The 16874-nt window shown below is 35.2% G+C and overlaps 1 protein-coding gene across 1 annotated transcript; it reads left to right on the top strand.

Annotated features, from left to right (window-relative positions):
- On the top strand, positions 1-14585 carry LOC140142265 (solute carrier organic anion transporter family member 4C1-like). The gene is made up of 10 exons (XM_072164233.1): positions 1-109; positions 1293-1959; positions 2806-2911; positions 4984-5105; positions 6149-6409; positions 7202-7400; positions 9666-9810; positions 11083-11249; positions 12338-12402; positions 14341-14585. The coding sequence occupies exons 1-10, from the start codon at positions 104-106 to the stop codon at positions 14583-14585; spliced, it is 1983 nt and encodes a 660-aa protein (XP_072020334.1). The 5' UTR covers positions 1-103.
- The last annotated feature ends 2289 nt before the right edge of the window (positions 14586-16874 follow it).

The following is a 16874-nucleotide window of genomic DNA, read 5'->3' on the forward strand; positions in this document are numbered from 1 at the left end:
CTTCTTTACGAGAAACTGTGACCAGTGCTGTGTGGAGTATTACCTGTTAGTATTACCAACCATTTTGCAGCTTATTCTCTTAACATGAACAATAGCTAGCTGCATGGAGGTACGTATTAGGGTTGACTAAGTAATGTTGGTCGAGGCAGCCAGAAAGTTCGATTTTCAATCTAAATCTAAATCAATACATTATTGGAAAATAACACAAATCAAATACTTAATTTAAGGGGGTACTACACCCCTGACCAATTTTGTGCCTATTTTTGCATTTTTCTCAAACATTATAGCACATTGGTGACAGGTAAGATATTTATATTATAGGGGCAAGAACTACAACTACTGTACTGAACATTCAGCAACTCAAAGCAAGTAGTTATTGATTTATTGATCAAATATTGGTTTTCCCTCATTTTCGACTGTAACTCCACAACTGTTGTCTGTGCTGAAATAAAATGCAGTAGTTGTAGTCCTTGCCCCTATAATATACGTATCTTACTTGTCCCCAACGCGCTATAATTTTTGATAAAAATGCAAAAATAGGCACAAGATTGGGCAGGGGTGTAGTACCCCCTTAAAAACTAGCATGCTTGATTTATTAGTGTTAAATGAGTTTTGTAAGTTTTACAAAGATGATATGGTTTCAGCCCTCTTTACAACATAACTCAAGAACCGCTTGACCTACAAAAGTATATCTGTGATATTTGAATCCTTCTATACGCTCGCTATGAAATGATCAATGTAATTTTTGCCAAAGCTCATTGCCATTCGCAGGATGATATCATTATTGCATTGTATTTTATATTATTCAGTATATTCTTTCGTGTTTTTAAATTGTGTATTTTAGTATTTATCTTGTAAAGCGCCTCGATCTATTGAAGAGGCGCTATATACATGAGCAAATAATAATAATAATAATAATAATAATAATAATAATAATAATAATAATAATAATAATAATAATAATAATAATAATAATAATAATAACCAAATCGCTCCAGTTGAAAATAGTCACTAACCTTGAACCGCTCTGGATGTTTTATTCTACACGTGACTGTGAGATTCAAATTCCCATTCATAGTTAATCCTACGTTAAAGACGCTTTTTAACTTGGAATCTCTATAACATTACGGCTAATACGTATTACTATTAGCAATTATTTTAATGACATTCAAACTTTTAATGGTATACACCGCTTACTTAATTTAATAATATTTTAGTTTTCACTACGCCTGTAATATTTCAGCAGATGTATTCAAAAGTTTATCTTGTAGAATTAATTATTTCTTCATCAGCTTGCCTCAATTCAAAGTATCATGATCAACGAAAACGGTAACCAGCATCCTACAACAGACAGCAAAATCTCACATGAACATGACGGGGATCCTGTTGATACCAACCTTAAGTGTGGCTGGTTCTCTTGCCGTCCTGACTGTCTCCATTACTTCAACAATCCCCGATGGCTTCTCTTCTGGACTTGTCTTTGGTCTTTAACTGCCGGCATGGCCGTGAATGGACTCACGAATGTCTCTATAACCAGTATTGAAAGACGTTTTGAACTTTCAAGTTCAAAAAGCGCCTTAATTCCCGGTGTTTATGAGATTCCATCATCCATATTCACTGTCCTTGTAGGTTACTTCGGTGCACATGGTAGTAAACCAAGATGGTTGGCAATAGGTGCAATCTTACAGGGAATTGGATGTATTATTTTTACCTTGCCTCACTTTCTAACGGATATCTACATTCCAGAACAATCTTCTTCCATAACGAATTTATGTGGAGAACATAATAGCACACACTCTTGTACTAACAATGACGAAGAAACCATATCCAGTGTTTCATCGAATTTATACATCTTCCTTATTGGTCAACTTATGCTTGGATTGGGATCAAGCTCAAGCGTGCTTATAATGGCTTTTATTGACGAGAGCGTTAAAGATAAAGTTGCAGGAATGTATCTTGGTAAGTATAAGTTACGAAGTATTATAATTATTACAAAGAGTATTACATGCGTACACCAAAACAAGCGGAATTGCTTGGGGCGAAGGATAATAAAACCAAAAAAAACCAACAAGATGTAAATCGTTCATACTATTTTCAAAAATTGGCGATGCAGGCCCTTATTGTTTATTTGGGGTTTTTTTTTCAAGATGGCCACGTGTAAATTAGCTGCTGTGATATTTTCAAGGGTAAGTTAATATGCTGCAATTGACGTGTATTTTTTTTTTTTTTGTTTTTTTTTTTGTTTTTTTGTTGTTGTTATTTTCAACTACGACGATTTAACGAACGTGGCAGACAAATGTAATTTATGGCATAATTGTAGAATTTTACAAAATAATGATTTAACGATCTGTGCAACACTTGTCATTAAGGCCAAATAAAATAAAAAACATGTTTCACGTCCGGGTTTTTGAAAAAAAGGAGGAAGAGGGGGCTTTTTATTTTTTATTTTTTATCGCAAAATCGGTGTAAATACTCATAATTAGAGCTATTTTAGCGTATACAATAATGCCTGGAAAGAGGAGGAGGCCTCTTTTTATTTGTTGTTCTGAGAGGCCCCCTCTAACTATCACAAAACCTTATAAAAGTGTTTCTTGTATATTAGCAAGGCTATAGAAAGCACCTCTACTTCCTAGACATATTTTTTGAAAAGTTATAACTGAATTTCAAAAAATAAAAATAAAATTGAAGAAACCTCAAAAAAGGAAGCGGGAGGGGACGTGAAACATGTTTTATTTTTTATTTGGCCTAACTTGCTGGAAAACAAAGCTACATTAAAAATGTATTTGCATTTTTAATATTTTACAGGTATCGCTGTGATGTTCACCACACTAGGTCCTGCCCTTGGATATATCATAGGTGGTATAACTATTGACATATTGTACACAGACTTTCCCTCTGTTGATCCAAGCAGGTAATTAGAAAACCACTGGAGTATTACATACATGTAGCAGCGTTAGAACCGCACACGCTACTTTATGCATAAGATCCGTGTTCCTTTGCGTGAAAAAAATCCGTTTCCCGCCACAAATGCGAAATAGACAAATCACAGAAGATCGTCGGCCTTTAAAAATAAAAAACAGAAAGATGACGATGATAATAACAATACAATATTATTTTTGTCTTTAGCTTATACCAAAAAACAGATACATGACGATGAAAATAACAATACAATATTATTTTTGTCTTAGTTTATACCAACAAAACAAACTATTAACTTATTTAATTCTGTACATTACTTTTTGCTTGGAAACCAACTTTTATAATTCGCTCAAATGATGAAATGTATTATATAGGTATGAGAGCACGAACCAGCCTCAGTCTACTGCGGCTGCCCTACTCTAGTTTCATTCAAATCTGGTATAGATATTTACAAAAACAAACTATAAGATATTTTCGCAAATAGAATTGATTCCTTGGTCCCAACTCCAATTGGCCCTTTATTATATGGCAACAGTTCAATATACAGTAAGCCAAAAATTAAGGTACCAGTTACGTTCACCCCTGTATATCCTAAACAAAGGCATACATGTCATAATTGGAACCAACAGCCAATAGCTGCATCTTTCAGCTCAAATTTAAGACCTCGTTCGTTGACATTGTCCAAGAAATAAAGACACGACGATCCAAAAACCCAAGGAAGATGCAAATTTAAAAGCTGCAGTTTGCCACGATGCATGCCCTATTGTACACAAAGCGTTCGCGAACAAGATAACTAGCGCTGTGCCTTCATTGATTAGCACGAACAACTAGCATCGTGCTTTCATTGATTAGAACACAAAAGTGCAACTTTTTATTTCGTATCTTCAACCGGTTTTGGACTACCGTTTCTTTAATTCTCAGCCAATTTCAACAAATAAGGTCTTAAATCAGAGCTAAAGAGTACAGGCATCGGCTGCTTGTTTTACTTACGACACATTTGTCTTTATGTAGGATATACAGGGGTGAACATAACTGCTACCTTAATTCTTTTGCTTACTGTATTACCACCCATGGTGATGCCCACTTTGGAACAGCTGCGATTAGAGTGGGCCAGTTGGTGTTGTGTCGCAGGTATCTGTTCCACCATTTAGTTTGCAAATATCTACTACATTTGACTGTGGCCAGAGTGGGCGTTCCCAGTAGATTGAGACCGGCCTATGCTCTCATATACCCGCAAGACATCAGGTTAGGTAAAAATTGAATACATGAATCCAAAACCCACCCAAGTCCATGGGAAGTGATTTTGAGAAAAAAACCTGTGTATCATTTTAATTCCTTCAGTTTGATTTACCTGGTCAATATGGTAAGTTGTACGTGCAAGTGGATGGTTTAAACTGTATTAGGTATGACGATTAGCATTTCAGGGACTTCGTGGGGTTCATTTTAAATTCTGGACTTGGGTGGTTTTTTGAATCATATACAAAGACAATAATGTTGGAATGAGATTACCACTAGTAAGATAATACAAAATAAAGCACACAGTTGTGTATAATGTTGATAAGCATTCTGCCATGTAATATAAACCACACACTTTCCTTGATTAAACCCATTTTTTTTCAAAAGTCACTCTCCAGCAATGAAGATCGTACAAGTGGACTTTTATACATACTGGATTTCAATCAATGTGTTACAAGACTCAAATCATGGACTTGGGTTGATTCTTTCATACATGCTATTTATCACATGCTCAATAGACACAGAGGATGAATTTGAGTTGTTCTTTCATACATATGACAGGCCTATATAGCAACACTTTCCCATGCTTAACTCAATTTGGTCATAGAATGGACTTGGGTGGCTTTTGTATTCATATATTCAATTGTCTCTGCAAGTAAAGTTGGTAACGTAAGTCCAATAAGCTATTTCTAAAGTTATAAAATTATAGTTGGTCTTACATGTACATCACCTGTTTGTTTTTTGCTTGTTTGTTTGTTTGTTTGTTTGTTTGTTTTTTGTATTACCTATGATTAATCAAAACTATTCAATCTGATTATTATTCAAAAGTTTTGACATCGATGCGTCGAGTCATCAGTGGATAGGAGCATGGTGGTTGGGGTTTCTGATTTGTGGACTATTGTTACTGCTCAACGCTGTGTCATTGAGTTGTTTCCCTCCCCAGCTACCAGGTAAGCCATTTAAATGTGGAAGCATTAAGGTTGGGTATCGTGGAGAAGTAACAAATTAATTACGGCGTAAAATGAGATCATCGTATTTATCAAAGTCGCTGATCATATCTGTTATTCTCCCAATCCCAGTAATGGCGATTATCATCATGTAATGCTTCTTTTTTTTGACTGAACATGCTGGCAGAGCGTCATATGTCTAAGTTTAAGGGAGGGCGAGTTGGCGCAGCGGTAATTCCCTCGCCTTGCACCACTGAGGTCCCGGGTTCAAGCCCGGCGCGGCCCAAGGACTCATGTGCACTTGGTTTATCCCGATTCCATGCTCGCTCTCGCAGGTTTTCTCCGGGATCTCCGGTTTCCTCCTGCTTTCAAAAAATCGGTGATTAGTTGTTTGGCTATCATAAAACTTCCTTCACCCAATGGAATTTGGGGAGCTGCATAGATAATTGGTGGATGTTACAATCTAAGTGCGGATATGTTTGCGCCAAGTTCGGCTGCAACCAGCCTAGTTGATGCGATCTGATTGTGATGATCCACCATGGCAGCGAAATTACAGCGCTTTGATCCCTCTAATATCCGGAAAAGGCGCTATATAAAACACCGAAATTTATTTATTTATTTATTTATTAAGTTGTATTGTTCAAGTAACTAACAAATGAATAAACAACACGACTGTTTGATGGCATGTAAAAGTGTAGTTGTTTTTAAGTAAAGGTGAACAATGATGGCGCTATTTATCTTGTTTGCATTTTTGCAAGGGGTAGATACTTCTATAATGGCGTTAGAACATCAGAAACAAGACTAACACATGCTAGAATTTTTTTACAAACATTCCGAATGGAATAATTCATATAATTTGGCTAATTTAGATTTAAATTATACGTAAATAACGCCCTCAATTTGCATACAAATAAATAAAAATACTGAAACTGGTCTTGACTATAATACCATGTGTAGTGACTATAGCATGGTGTAAAATGTATTTGGTTTAAATAGATAGAAAAGAGATATTGTATATAATTATTGTATTCAAATAACATTTTAAGGCACACATGACTTTCTTGCTGAACGAAAAGAACGCCGTCACGCTGTAGAAGGTCTGGAGTTGGCTTCGAAGCCAGGTTTTGGTCAAGGAATAGATGATGTTCCTCTTGCGACAAAACTTCTCTTTAAGAATCCAATATTTATTCTTCTGACTGTCAACGTTGTGTGTGAGGCCATCTTCTTAACTGGAGCTGAGGTGTTTATCCCCAAATTTATAGAGCAGCAATTTGGGTTGAGTGCTGGAGATGCTAGCGTTGCTGTAGGTAAAGTAGCAATTTGTTCTCATGAAACCGAATTCTGACATTTAGACAAAAAAATACTATCTTTATTAGTCTGTGATTCACCTATCGCCTAACTAACATACCAAAACAATGGTACCGTATTGCGTATTATATGAGACAATGGATGCACGCAGTGGCATAGCTAGGGAGAAAGAGCAGGTACGTGCCATAGGCACCCGTCGGGGCGGGGCAGTGTTACCGAGTCGACCGATTCAGTGCCCCATAGCTAAAATTTCAGCGCACTTCTGTGCTATTGTATTTGTGGAAGGAGTAGCACTTTTTTAAACTGAAATCATATTTTCACCCCTGTGACCATTCCGTGGCGTGTGTCGTGTGTCGTTATGAACAGTGATTATATACCGGCAAGTTTGAATGAATTTGGTACGATTGGGAAATATTACGCAGTTACTGGCGTTCTACGGTATCACTGACCTCGGTCTTTTCAATTTTGAAATCACTTCCTGTATTTAAAGCGTATAATTTTACTTTCAATTTTTCAAGTGCACCAAACTTTATTTAATACAATTATTAATATCTTGATCATCCTCAGTGAGTGTAGATTTCAAATTGAGTTCAGGTAACCCTATATAAAATCTATACTCTTTGTATGGAAGATCAAGAGCATGTCTTCCATAGGAGGTGTATAGGGTTAAACTGGAATAGCCCATTTAGCCACCTGTTTATATAAAATCGATTGCTCCTTTTTATCTGTGTTAATAATTATGGCCACTTGGACTTTGTGTGCGAGGTGTATATTTCTTCTTTTTACATTAGGCATTAGTGCTACCTTGAGCGGTTGCTCAGCCATGATCGTTTCCGGATGGCTTATTAAACGATTCCGTCTGACCATACCCGCAATGTTGAAAATGAACTTAGGAAGCATGGTTATTTGTACCATATCTCTTTCGGGGCTATTTCTAAGATGTGAGGAGCAGCGTGTGGCTGGTGTCAATGTTCAATATCCGTCTAATGTGTAAGTTCATATTAAGAGAAAGCAGTTAATACTATAAAGATGCTCAGAAGAGGTCCATGGGTTATTATTTCATCATACTGTAGGCATGAATTACTAAATCAGACCCACCGATTATTCAGTTGGCCAGGATGAATCCACTTTGAACGGATCTGTTTAGAGCCACCAATCATTAATTAATTAATTAATTAATTAATTAATTAATTAATTAATTAATTAATTAATTAATTAATTAATTAATTAATTAATTAATTAATGGAGAGCTTTTAACGGCAATAGATAAAGTACAATAGTGTAGGGTCATCATCCAACCTTAACGGATCGGGTATCAACGTTTGCACGGTATTTTTGTGCGACATGAGTGCACATAGGGCATATCGAATTGCATTCGGAATATGAGGAATGTCCTTTTGATATCAATTAGTAATTTAGATTTTTTGAAATTAGCGATATGCAGACTTGACATTTAGTATGGAATATTTCTTCACGAATTGCCAAGACTCGTCTGGAAGGGGTCTACATAAACCGCACCGTCTAAATATTAATTGGGGTGTGTCGGGAGATGGTATAAAATAATAGTTTGATAGAAAATGTGCTTTTCATGAGTTTACAATATGGTGCTCATAAAGCAGCGCATTCACCTAAAATGGCGGATTGGAAAGAGGCTTAATTTACGCTTTGGGGGACACAATTTTGGACTTTATGCAACATTGTTCTGTTATTATCCAATTTATTGCAGTTTGAGGTGATATTTCTAAACTTCGAAACTTTCTAAATTGGCACTTGTCAGAAGCCGAAATGCACTTGCAATGTACCAATTTTCTGCAAATGGGAGGAGCTTAAAATATAGCTCTTAAAAGTGGTACGTACTTAGAAAGTTTAAATGCCCCCACTGGAGTCAAATGTTATAAACATACGGTACAAAAACAACTGTGCGGATTACTGGTTGTCCAATGAACTCACCCTGTTAATTTGTGTTCAGTAAGTTTATAACATTTGTTACAGAAGGCCATTCAAATTTTCTGAGTATGTGCCACTTTTAAGATCCATTTTTTTTAAATCTCCGTCCACATTCGAAATTGGTACATTACAAGTGCATTTCAGTTCTGATCAACACTTATTGGTATCCAGCAAACACAAAACGTTTTCGACATCATTCGCAAAAGGTTATAATATGTTGTCAGAAAACCTTTAAGTGTCGGGTTATATAAAGGGTATATTAAGGGTATAAAACGTTTTCATAACATTGAAAAACATTTGTTGATAATCTACTGCCCAGCAAACACAAAATGTTTTACAGAAAACGTTTAAATGTCGGGTTATATAAAGGGTATAAATACGTTTTAATAACATTCCAAAAACATTTTTGAAAACCTGATACAAAACATTCTAAGCAGAATGTTATTTTTGGGTTGAAAAACTATTTTGCGAAAAATGTTTGCCCACAATATTTGCAATAACGTTTGAAATACGTTTTTATGACCTTTATATAACCCGACATTTAAATGTTATTAAAACGTTTTGAAGAAAACATTTTAAGAACATTTCTGAATGTCAAAGCCACTTAGTACAACTCCAATATGCAATACAGGGTAGCATTGGTAGCATTAAAATGTACAACATGTAGCACATGTGAACAAAAAATGTATAAAAATATCAAACCATGTAGTCATTAAAATACATATTTAATCACAATTTTAGAGTAATTATAATTTATATGCATATTTGGAACCCACGGTTGTTTGATAGCTTGTAAAACTACGACATTTTAAAGAAAAGGTGAACACTGATGGCGCTATTTATCTTAAATAGTGTTTTCATCTTTACAAGAAGTAAAATGGCATTAACACATCATAAATAGCGACGAAATTTTCAAAAAACATTTTATCATGAAATGTTAGGAATAACTTATATTTGGCTTAATTAATTTAAAAATGTATGTAAATAGCACCCTCAATATTTACACACAAATATACTGCTTATATTTATAGAATAAAAAATACCACAAAAAAAACTACAAAAAGTTGAAAAAGAAACGAAAATCTATGTTAAAAAGAGCTGGAAATATATGTACATATTAGTGTTATGTTAGAAATTTAAACATTAATAAATGTACTGATTCATAATAAATAAAATGTACCTTTCTTTGATACAATATTATTCTTTTATATAATAATAAGTAAATGGAATTCAAGGGCTAAATAAAAACACAGTCATTATAACAGCACATAACACCCACGATATGATTTATCATCGTTTTATTTACAGGACATATAATGAATTTCCGTCCCTTGATGCGTCTTGCAACACTGCCTGCAATTGTTCAACAGATGAGTTTTTACCAGTGTGTGGCTCAAATGGAATCGTTTTCTTTAGTTCATGTCACGCTGGCTGTACCAATTACACAAATGAAGTAAATTTAATTTAGAATTTTAAGTATTTTTATGATCTTCTGAATTCGAAAAGGGACACTGTGTTTCTTGTAAATTTTAAAACCAACATGTCGTATAAATGTATTAATAGTCTTTACTTGGCACCAAAATATGATTTAAGACCATATCGTTACTCTGCTACGATAATTACCAAGTAATTTTTTGGTAATTTTGAAAATAAGTACAAAATATGGTTCAAGCATATGCATCAGTTACGTAATTACCCTTTTCATTTCTGATTATTTCTTTTACTATGTCTCATTTTCATTTGTTCTTGTGCAAAGATTGGTGAATAAATATGTTTAAATACATGCTTGATCCATTTTTTGTACTTGTTCTCAAAATTGAAAATTGACAATTATCATAGCAGGGTGACCTAATGGTTAGGGCCCGAGCTTCATAATCGAAAGGTTGCGGGTTCGATCCCCACCACGGCCAGTGTGTTGCAACCTTGGGCAAGATAGCCAATTTCCCAATTGCTTCACTCCACCCAGGTGTAAAATGGGGAGCAGCTGGGGGTAATCACAATATAAGTCGCTGAGAGTACTTGCGCATCAGTTGCGGACTTTATGAAGCTGAAATGATTTTTGATTAATAACCTGATGATTTTCGCTTAGTGAATAGCAGCATATTATAAGCCGTCTCTATGCAATGCATTGTGCGATTCATCAAAGCCTTCTCTTAAAAAATCAACAAAAAAAGCACACTGATTTATACATGTAGTATGTTACGCAAATGCCCATCACTTTGACGTTGATCCACAAGCCTCAGCACACTTTAAAGGTTGCCGCTGCCCTCTACGGCCCCATATCATGCCTCTCTATCGGGAACACCGAGCAAGGGTATAGGCAAAATTTCCAAATCGTCCAACTGACCTACTACTATAATGACTTTACCCTAGCAAATGTGGGAAAATTCGCTATTTTATGCTAAAATGGACGCCAATTAAAACGACTGTGGCCTGAAACCGGGCCAAAGGAAGATGCACCCACCCGGTACGCGTCTGCCCTCTATAGTCATTGCAAAACATAGTGACGGGTTTTAGTTATAGGGCATGAGAAAATCACAGGAAATATTCTAATGTTATATAACCCAAAGGTCAAGTTGTTTGATCGTAGATTGGATTTGAAATCGAAAAGAATGACAATATTTGTAGTTTCCAGCTTATCTCAACAAATACAAAAATTACAATTAAATTATACATGTGGTTAAAGTAAGATATGTTTAAATATGTACATGTTGTACTTTCACAGGAGTATGCAAACTGCTCTTGTATTGTTGACACAGACAATGATTCTACCGCTACCGATGGTTTTTGTGGTAAAACTTGCACATCATTTTATATATTTATGATTTTCTTATCGACGATGATCTTCACATTTTCTTTCTGCGAAACACCACTACTTATAACATTGCTTCGGTAGGTATAAATGCGACAGTTTTTATTCAATTCATTTTTAATGTATTAGTCGATATTAATTAATTCATCTATTTGCTAATTAATGCAATGATTCTTGTTTTGTACCTAATGAACCGGTTACCTAGGTTCTTACCTTGTGAACCAGTAACCTAGCCTAGCCATGCAAGTAGACGAGTATTTCGCCATTTTGGGACTTCCAAATTTGAGTAACTGACTAAACTATTAAAGTTACATTAAAGCATTGGTTGTTGTTGTTGTTGTTGTTTACTCGGCAACTAATATCATGTTATTTATTTGTACACAAACTTGATGTTTGTTTACTCTATATGGTGTAATACGGAAAACATCACTAGCTTACAGGGCAATCATGATCGTCAAAGGAGTAAACTTTATTTAGGTAGAGATTTGAACACCAGTGACGACCACGATTGTGGGGAACCGCTAAATGGGGTAAACTTGACTAAAATCAGCAAGGGTAATAGTTTACACCTGTATGGTGTTCCTTTTTTACACATAAACGGGGTTCAATTTTTTTACACCACATGCTTGTGTAATGATTATACCGTTTCTTGTGTTGATTTCTGACACTCTTTTACTCAAAATTGTGTAAGCTTATTGATATACCCGCAGGGACTAAAATTACACATCCAACGGTAATTAAATACCGTAAACGTTTGCCTAATGGCGCACGTGGGCTCCTTTGCCTTGAGGTAAATTTCATGTACAAACAGAGAGCTTCCTCCTTTAAAAATCCCAACAAGAATGAAGGATTTGTGCCCTTATTTGCTGGTTGTATTTTTATTGGAGGGCACCCTTAGTTTATGTCTAATATTCCTGTTATGTCAAGGGAGCCTACAGCCCAATTAGGCGAATGTTTACGGTACATGCACTATACTATACTATACTATACTATACGCATGTATACGGCCTTTCGAATAGTGCCCTGTTATATATCCCATTTTTTGCAGCTATGTATCTAAAATATAAACCTGGAAAAGATTTAGTACGTATACCTAACGTTCAATATAGTGTATTTCAATAGATATACCACAAAGTCAACACATATCTACATTATTTCATTCTTAAAGGTGTGTACCAGAAAGTTTACGTGCATATGCATTGGGTATAGAAGGCTTCGCTGGAAGATTATTAGGTAAATAAATTATTGTTTGGTGTAGAAATTCTTTCGTTTCTTTTTTCTTTAAGAAATACACATCTCTTTAATATAGATGAGGTGTGTGTTAATAGCTTTTGTGTCACTTACTGTCAAGCATGAATGCACTTTTTACCTGAGGTAGTGTTTATATTTTTATACCAAGTACCTTTTTATCTAAAAATTCACATATCTGTCGTTGTATGAGATGTCTTTTACATTATGTTACGCTTGATTATTTATGGTATATTTATAATATTGTAGGTATGATGTTTTGAAATGCCTTATGACGGGAATAATCAAAATGTATTCGTTTTTCCCAATGGATTCAACATTGTTAGAATAGACCTGCCATGATTCTGTGAAATGTGATTGAGGTGTCAATTTACTTCTTATAATATGGATGTTGTAATCCATTGCGCTACAAAATCATTTTAGCTGAAAATAGGGTAACACTTTTTTCAACCTTGTTGAACGGGGTCATTTGAAGTAGTTATTAACTGATCTGGTTCATTTATTGTCCTTGTCTAATGATACACTGGTAAATTGGACATTAACACGGCCGTTAATTATGACAATTTTTTTATATCTAGGGAGCCCTCAATTTAAGGCTTACTAATATTACGTAAGCTATACCTATCTACAATAATCTACGTACACATATCATGTAAATCTTACGAGAAAGCAGGAAGCCTTAAATTGAGGGCGCCCAAAGTGGTTGTCACAAATAGGCGGTAAACGGCCGTGCATTTTATGGGCATAGGGGCAGTGAAAGAATTCCTTTGGGAAATAAAACTTTCGAGGCTGTCGTTAGGTCACGATTGTAAGTTTCCACTGACATAAGTTTGGTGTTTTACCAGATAAAGTTACGTAATAACGAACAATGTCTTATCACAACTTGACTTGACTTGACTTGACTTGACTTGACTTGACAACAACATGACGGCAATAAAATAATAGAAGTCTGTTATTGCTTTCATAAGTGGAAGTTATCTTTAGCTTGTTTTAATAACTGGCAGTTATCTACAGCAGTAGTACCCAAGATCAAAATAAAAGTTCGAGAACAATAAAATAATCCTCTTACGGAATTCAAGGTCCTTGACCCGATCGACAGCCTCATCCTCCGTTTTTCTTCATGAAAACTGACATTTTAGTTTCAGAAGAAAGCTCTTTTTTTTTCTAATTTCCCCAGTGACATTTAACACCAGAGATATCTTTCGTTTAAATGGTGTGAACAAAAACGTATCTATTTGTGGTGACCACGGTGGGACGGTGTATGCAGTATCCTGTGGGGCATTGCGAAATTCGCGAAATAAAATAAAAATAATTTCAAATTATTAAAAATGTGTGTTTTTTATATTTTTGACATTTAACAGTCCTGGAAGTAAACTTTATAAATCTAATACCGTCCATCATTTGAAAATTTGGACCTTTAATATTGAAGATATATATTTTTTTCTCAAAAAGACCGAACAATTTTAGGTATCTCTATTAATGATTTCGATAAAATTATATCACGGATGACTACAGTGTTTGATTTTAGTGTTACCGTGGTAACTAATTCTATTTCACAAAAACAAACATATTGCACACCCATCCCTTGGTGTTATAGTTTTACTTTTACTTTGCACATAATTTAAAAAGGAAGGGAGATATTTAAACGAATATTATTGAGGGTTTGATAGCAAATTGGCGCTTGCAAGAAGTAACGCGGCTTGTTTTAAAAGCTACTGCAATTTAACGCATTTTTTTAAAGCTTTTAACAGAATGTAGCATAGTTTTCTATGATCTAGCAAGCATACTTTAGCAACGTTTTCTGCGATTCATCGTATTTTTTATATACATTTACACCAATTAATTGTTTCCCCCATGTGGCATGTGTATTCTTTTTGTGTTAACATGGTAATTAAAATGTATATTTTGTTTTGTTTTCATAAGGTGGATTGCCCGGACCGATAATTATGGGATTATTGATTGACAATGGATGTATTCTTTGGCACGAAGAATGCGGCGAGATAGGCAAATGTTGGTTTCACGATCGTGATATAGTGTCGCGTAACATATTTTTATTTGCCGTAACATTAAAAATCGTCGTTATTGGTTGCTATGTTGTTGCCATAAAATGTTACAGACCAGTGGGTGAAAAATCCAAATATCAAGCTGTACCAGCTGTCGAGCTGTAACGAACTGTGTGTGACAAAATACAACAGACACGATGTCATTTTTGTTTTACATTTATGTTTTGAAGACACAAAGTAGACGGTTTTACAGTCATGGACAAAAGTTTGGAATACTTTGCACCTTCTTGCCATGACCTTGCTTAAAACGTGTATTACTTGATAATGAATCGTCAATGAATCGTTTCTGCGCATTGCAAGTCGGCGGGACGTCAAATGACGACATTTCAGGTGTACTCGCAAAGGCTTACGGGATTTACCGAAAAGGTCAATATTGTAACTGTAAAATCAATCTGGAGAAAGAAGGACCATTCGCATTTGATTGATTTGTGATGATGAGTTTTCTTAGAAAGTACCCAAAATATGCTCCTGCAAAACATCTTGTTTTTGTACGTTATCATATTAAAATCGCCATATTTTTACCAACAATGCCATTTCTGTCAAAGTCTCTCTCATTTTGATCAATTCTGTTCAACCCCTGGGTGTCTTTCTTCGGCCCACGAATATAACATCAAATTCAAAACAACCAGAAGTATATTTGCAATACACGCCCACAATAAGCAACATCATACACTACTATATTTTAGACCGTTTTTATTGTCTCCTCAGTATCATTGTCGCCTATACGTACGCTAGTTATTTTATAATTATCACACGTTTTATTTTATGCAAATGAATATATATTTACTCGTAAATTTAAATAATTATTGTATATCTAATTTGTCGATAATGGCTGTGTATTGATAATATTGTTATGTGTCTGACGCTGACTCCTTTAATGGTGTAAGACAATGCGTTGTTAACATACTTATAAGAAACGTGCAAAGAAGGTGAAGGTTTAAAGGTGAGTGACTATACCATTTTTCACTCTGATGTAGCAGTGACGTCAGTGGGCATTTCATTGAACGCAGCTTCAAATTGCTCAAAGCGCTGGCATACACACGCACGCACTTAAAGACGCCACATATACGCGAGCGCAAAACAGCGGCCTCGGCGTGTTGATGTCACTGCCACATCCGGTTTGAAAATGGTATAGATTGTGGTCCGATTAACACGTTGTGTTTTATACCTCACATTGAGGCCCATCACCCAAACATTATCAAAGGTTCAGCGCAACATGGCATCCTTTTTTGGCGCAAATGATAAAATAATGGGCTTTCCAATGTCCATTTCCAACCCAAATAAATCCACAAACCAGTTAACAAATGTCTACATTGTGTAAAATAATGACATGGTGTCAATGAAAATGCCTACATGGTGTCCCTGAAAGAAATGTATTGTCGGAAACATACATTTTTGCGTATTTTAGTGCCCAAACAAACCAGAACTGGCACTCCCAACGCAGATCATTGATTGACGTTTGAATTTGAGATCATGTTTGATAAATAAATGCACATGGCACTACTGTGTGCTCTGCAGAAAGATACAAAAGACATTTTAATCCGTTGAGAGGTTTGTAAATGAGGTAGTTTCGTAAAATCCTTATATTTCAAGAACAGTGTGATCAATTGTCAAAATTAAAAAAGAATGTAATACCGTAAAACCTCGTCTTGATGAAAGCTAAATTAATCCTGGCGCCATCCATCGACAAAATCATAATATTATGGAGTTTGAACAAATTAATTAACGATACAAACACATACAAACAAGTACTATTGTAAGACCAATCTATTGTATTGGCATATTTACGGTTGTCTCGTTTTAATCTAGCTATCATCAAAAACACACTATATGCCTGTAGACGAGGTTTTACGGTAGCTGATTTAGCCCTTAACCACATCTGTTATTTAGTTATGTTTGGTTTGTGCGTTAAGACACCCAAAAATTAAGTTTTCGATAATACGGTTCTTTTAGGAACACCCTGTATGAGGGCAGATTCTTTAAACGGAATTAAATTTATCAAAATGGAGACGAATGAGTATTGCACTGAACCCTCAATAATAATCAATCTGCATTGATGGGAAGGACGAGGATTAATGTAATCCCCAAGATCAGATGATTCCTCATGAGAGAAATGAGTTCATGACACAAGAAAGCTTAAGAAGAAATAAACATGATTACAGTTTGAAAACTATGGACTAACAAGCAAGCATCGTCTCTTATAATAAATATCACGATACATCTCTCCAATCATGCTAATTAAGGGGCGCACAAATTTTCCCGTGAGCTTGGGGAAAACAACTTTAAGTTGTACGCAATCGTGATACTGAAAAAAAAAACCCTTTGAGAATGCGAATAATTCAACCTAACCCAATTTAACGGTGCGCCCCTAAGTAACATATCTTTCTGAATAGA

This window comes from Amphiura filiformis, chromosome 20 (assembly GCF_039555335.1).
Source record: "Amphiura filiformis chromosome 20, Afil_fr2py, whole genome shotgun sequence".
NCBI classification, from domain to species: domain Eukaryota; kingdom Metazoa; phylum Echinodermata; class Ophiuroidea; order Amphilepidida; family Amphiuridae; genus Amphiura; species Amphiura filiformis.

Bases quoted from the DNA above. Each gene is read 5' to 3' on its own strand.
- LOC140142265 (XM_072164233.1), top strand. The intron at 9,811-11,082 runs GTAAATTTAATT...GTACTTTCACAG, and splicing joins GTACCAATTACACAAATGAA to GAGTATGCAAACTGCTCTTG. The intron at 12,403-14,340 runs GTAAATAAATTA...TGTTTTCATAAG, and splicing joins CTTCGCTGGAAGATTATTAG to GTGGATTGCCCGGACCGATA.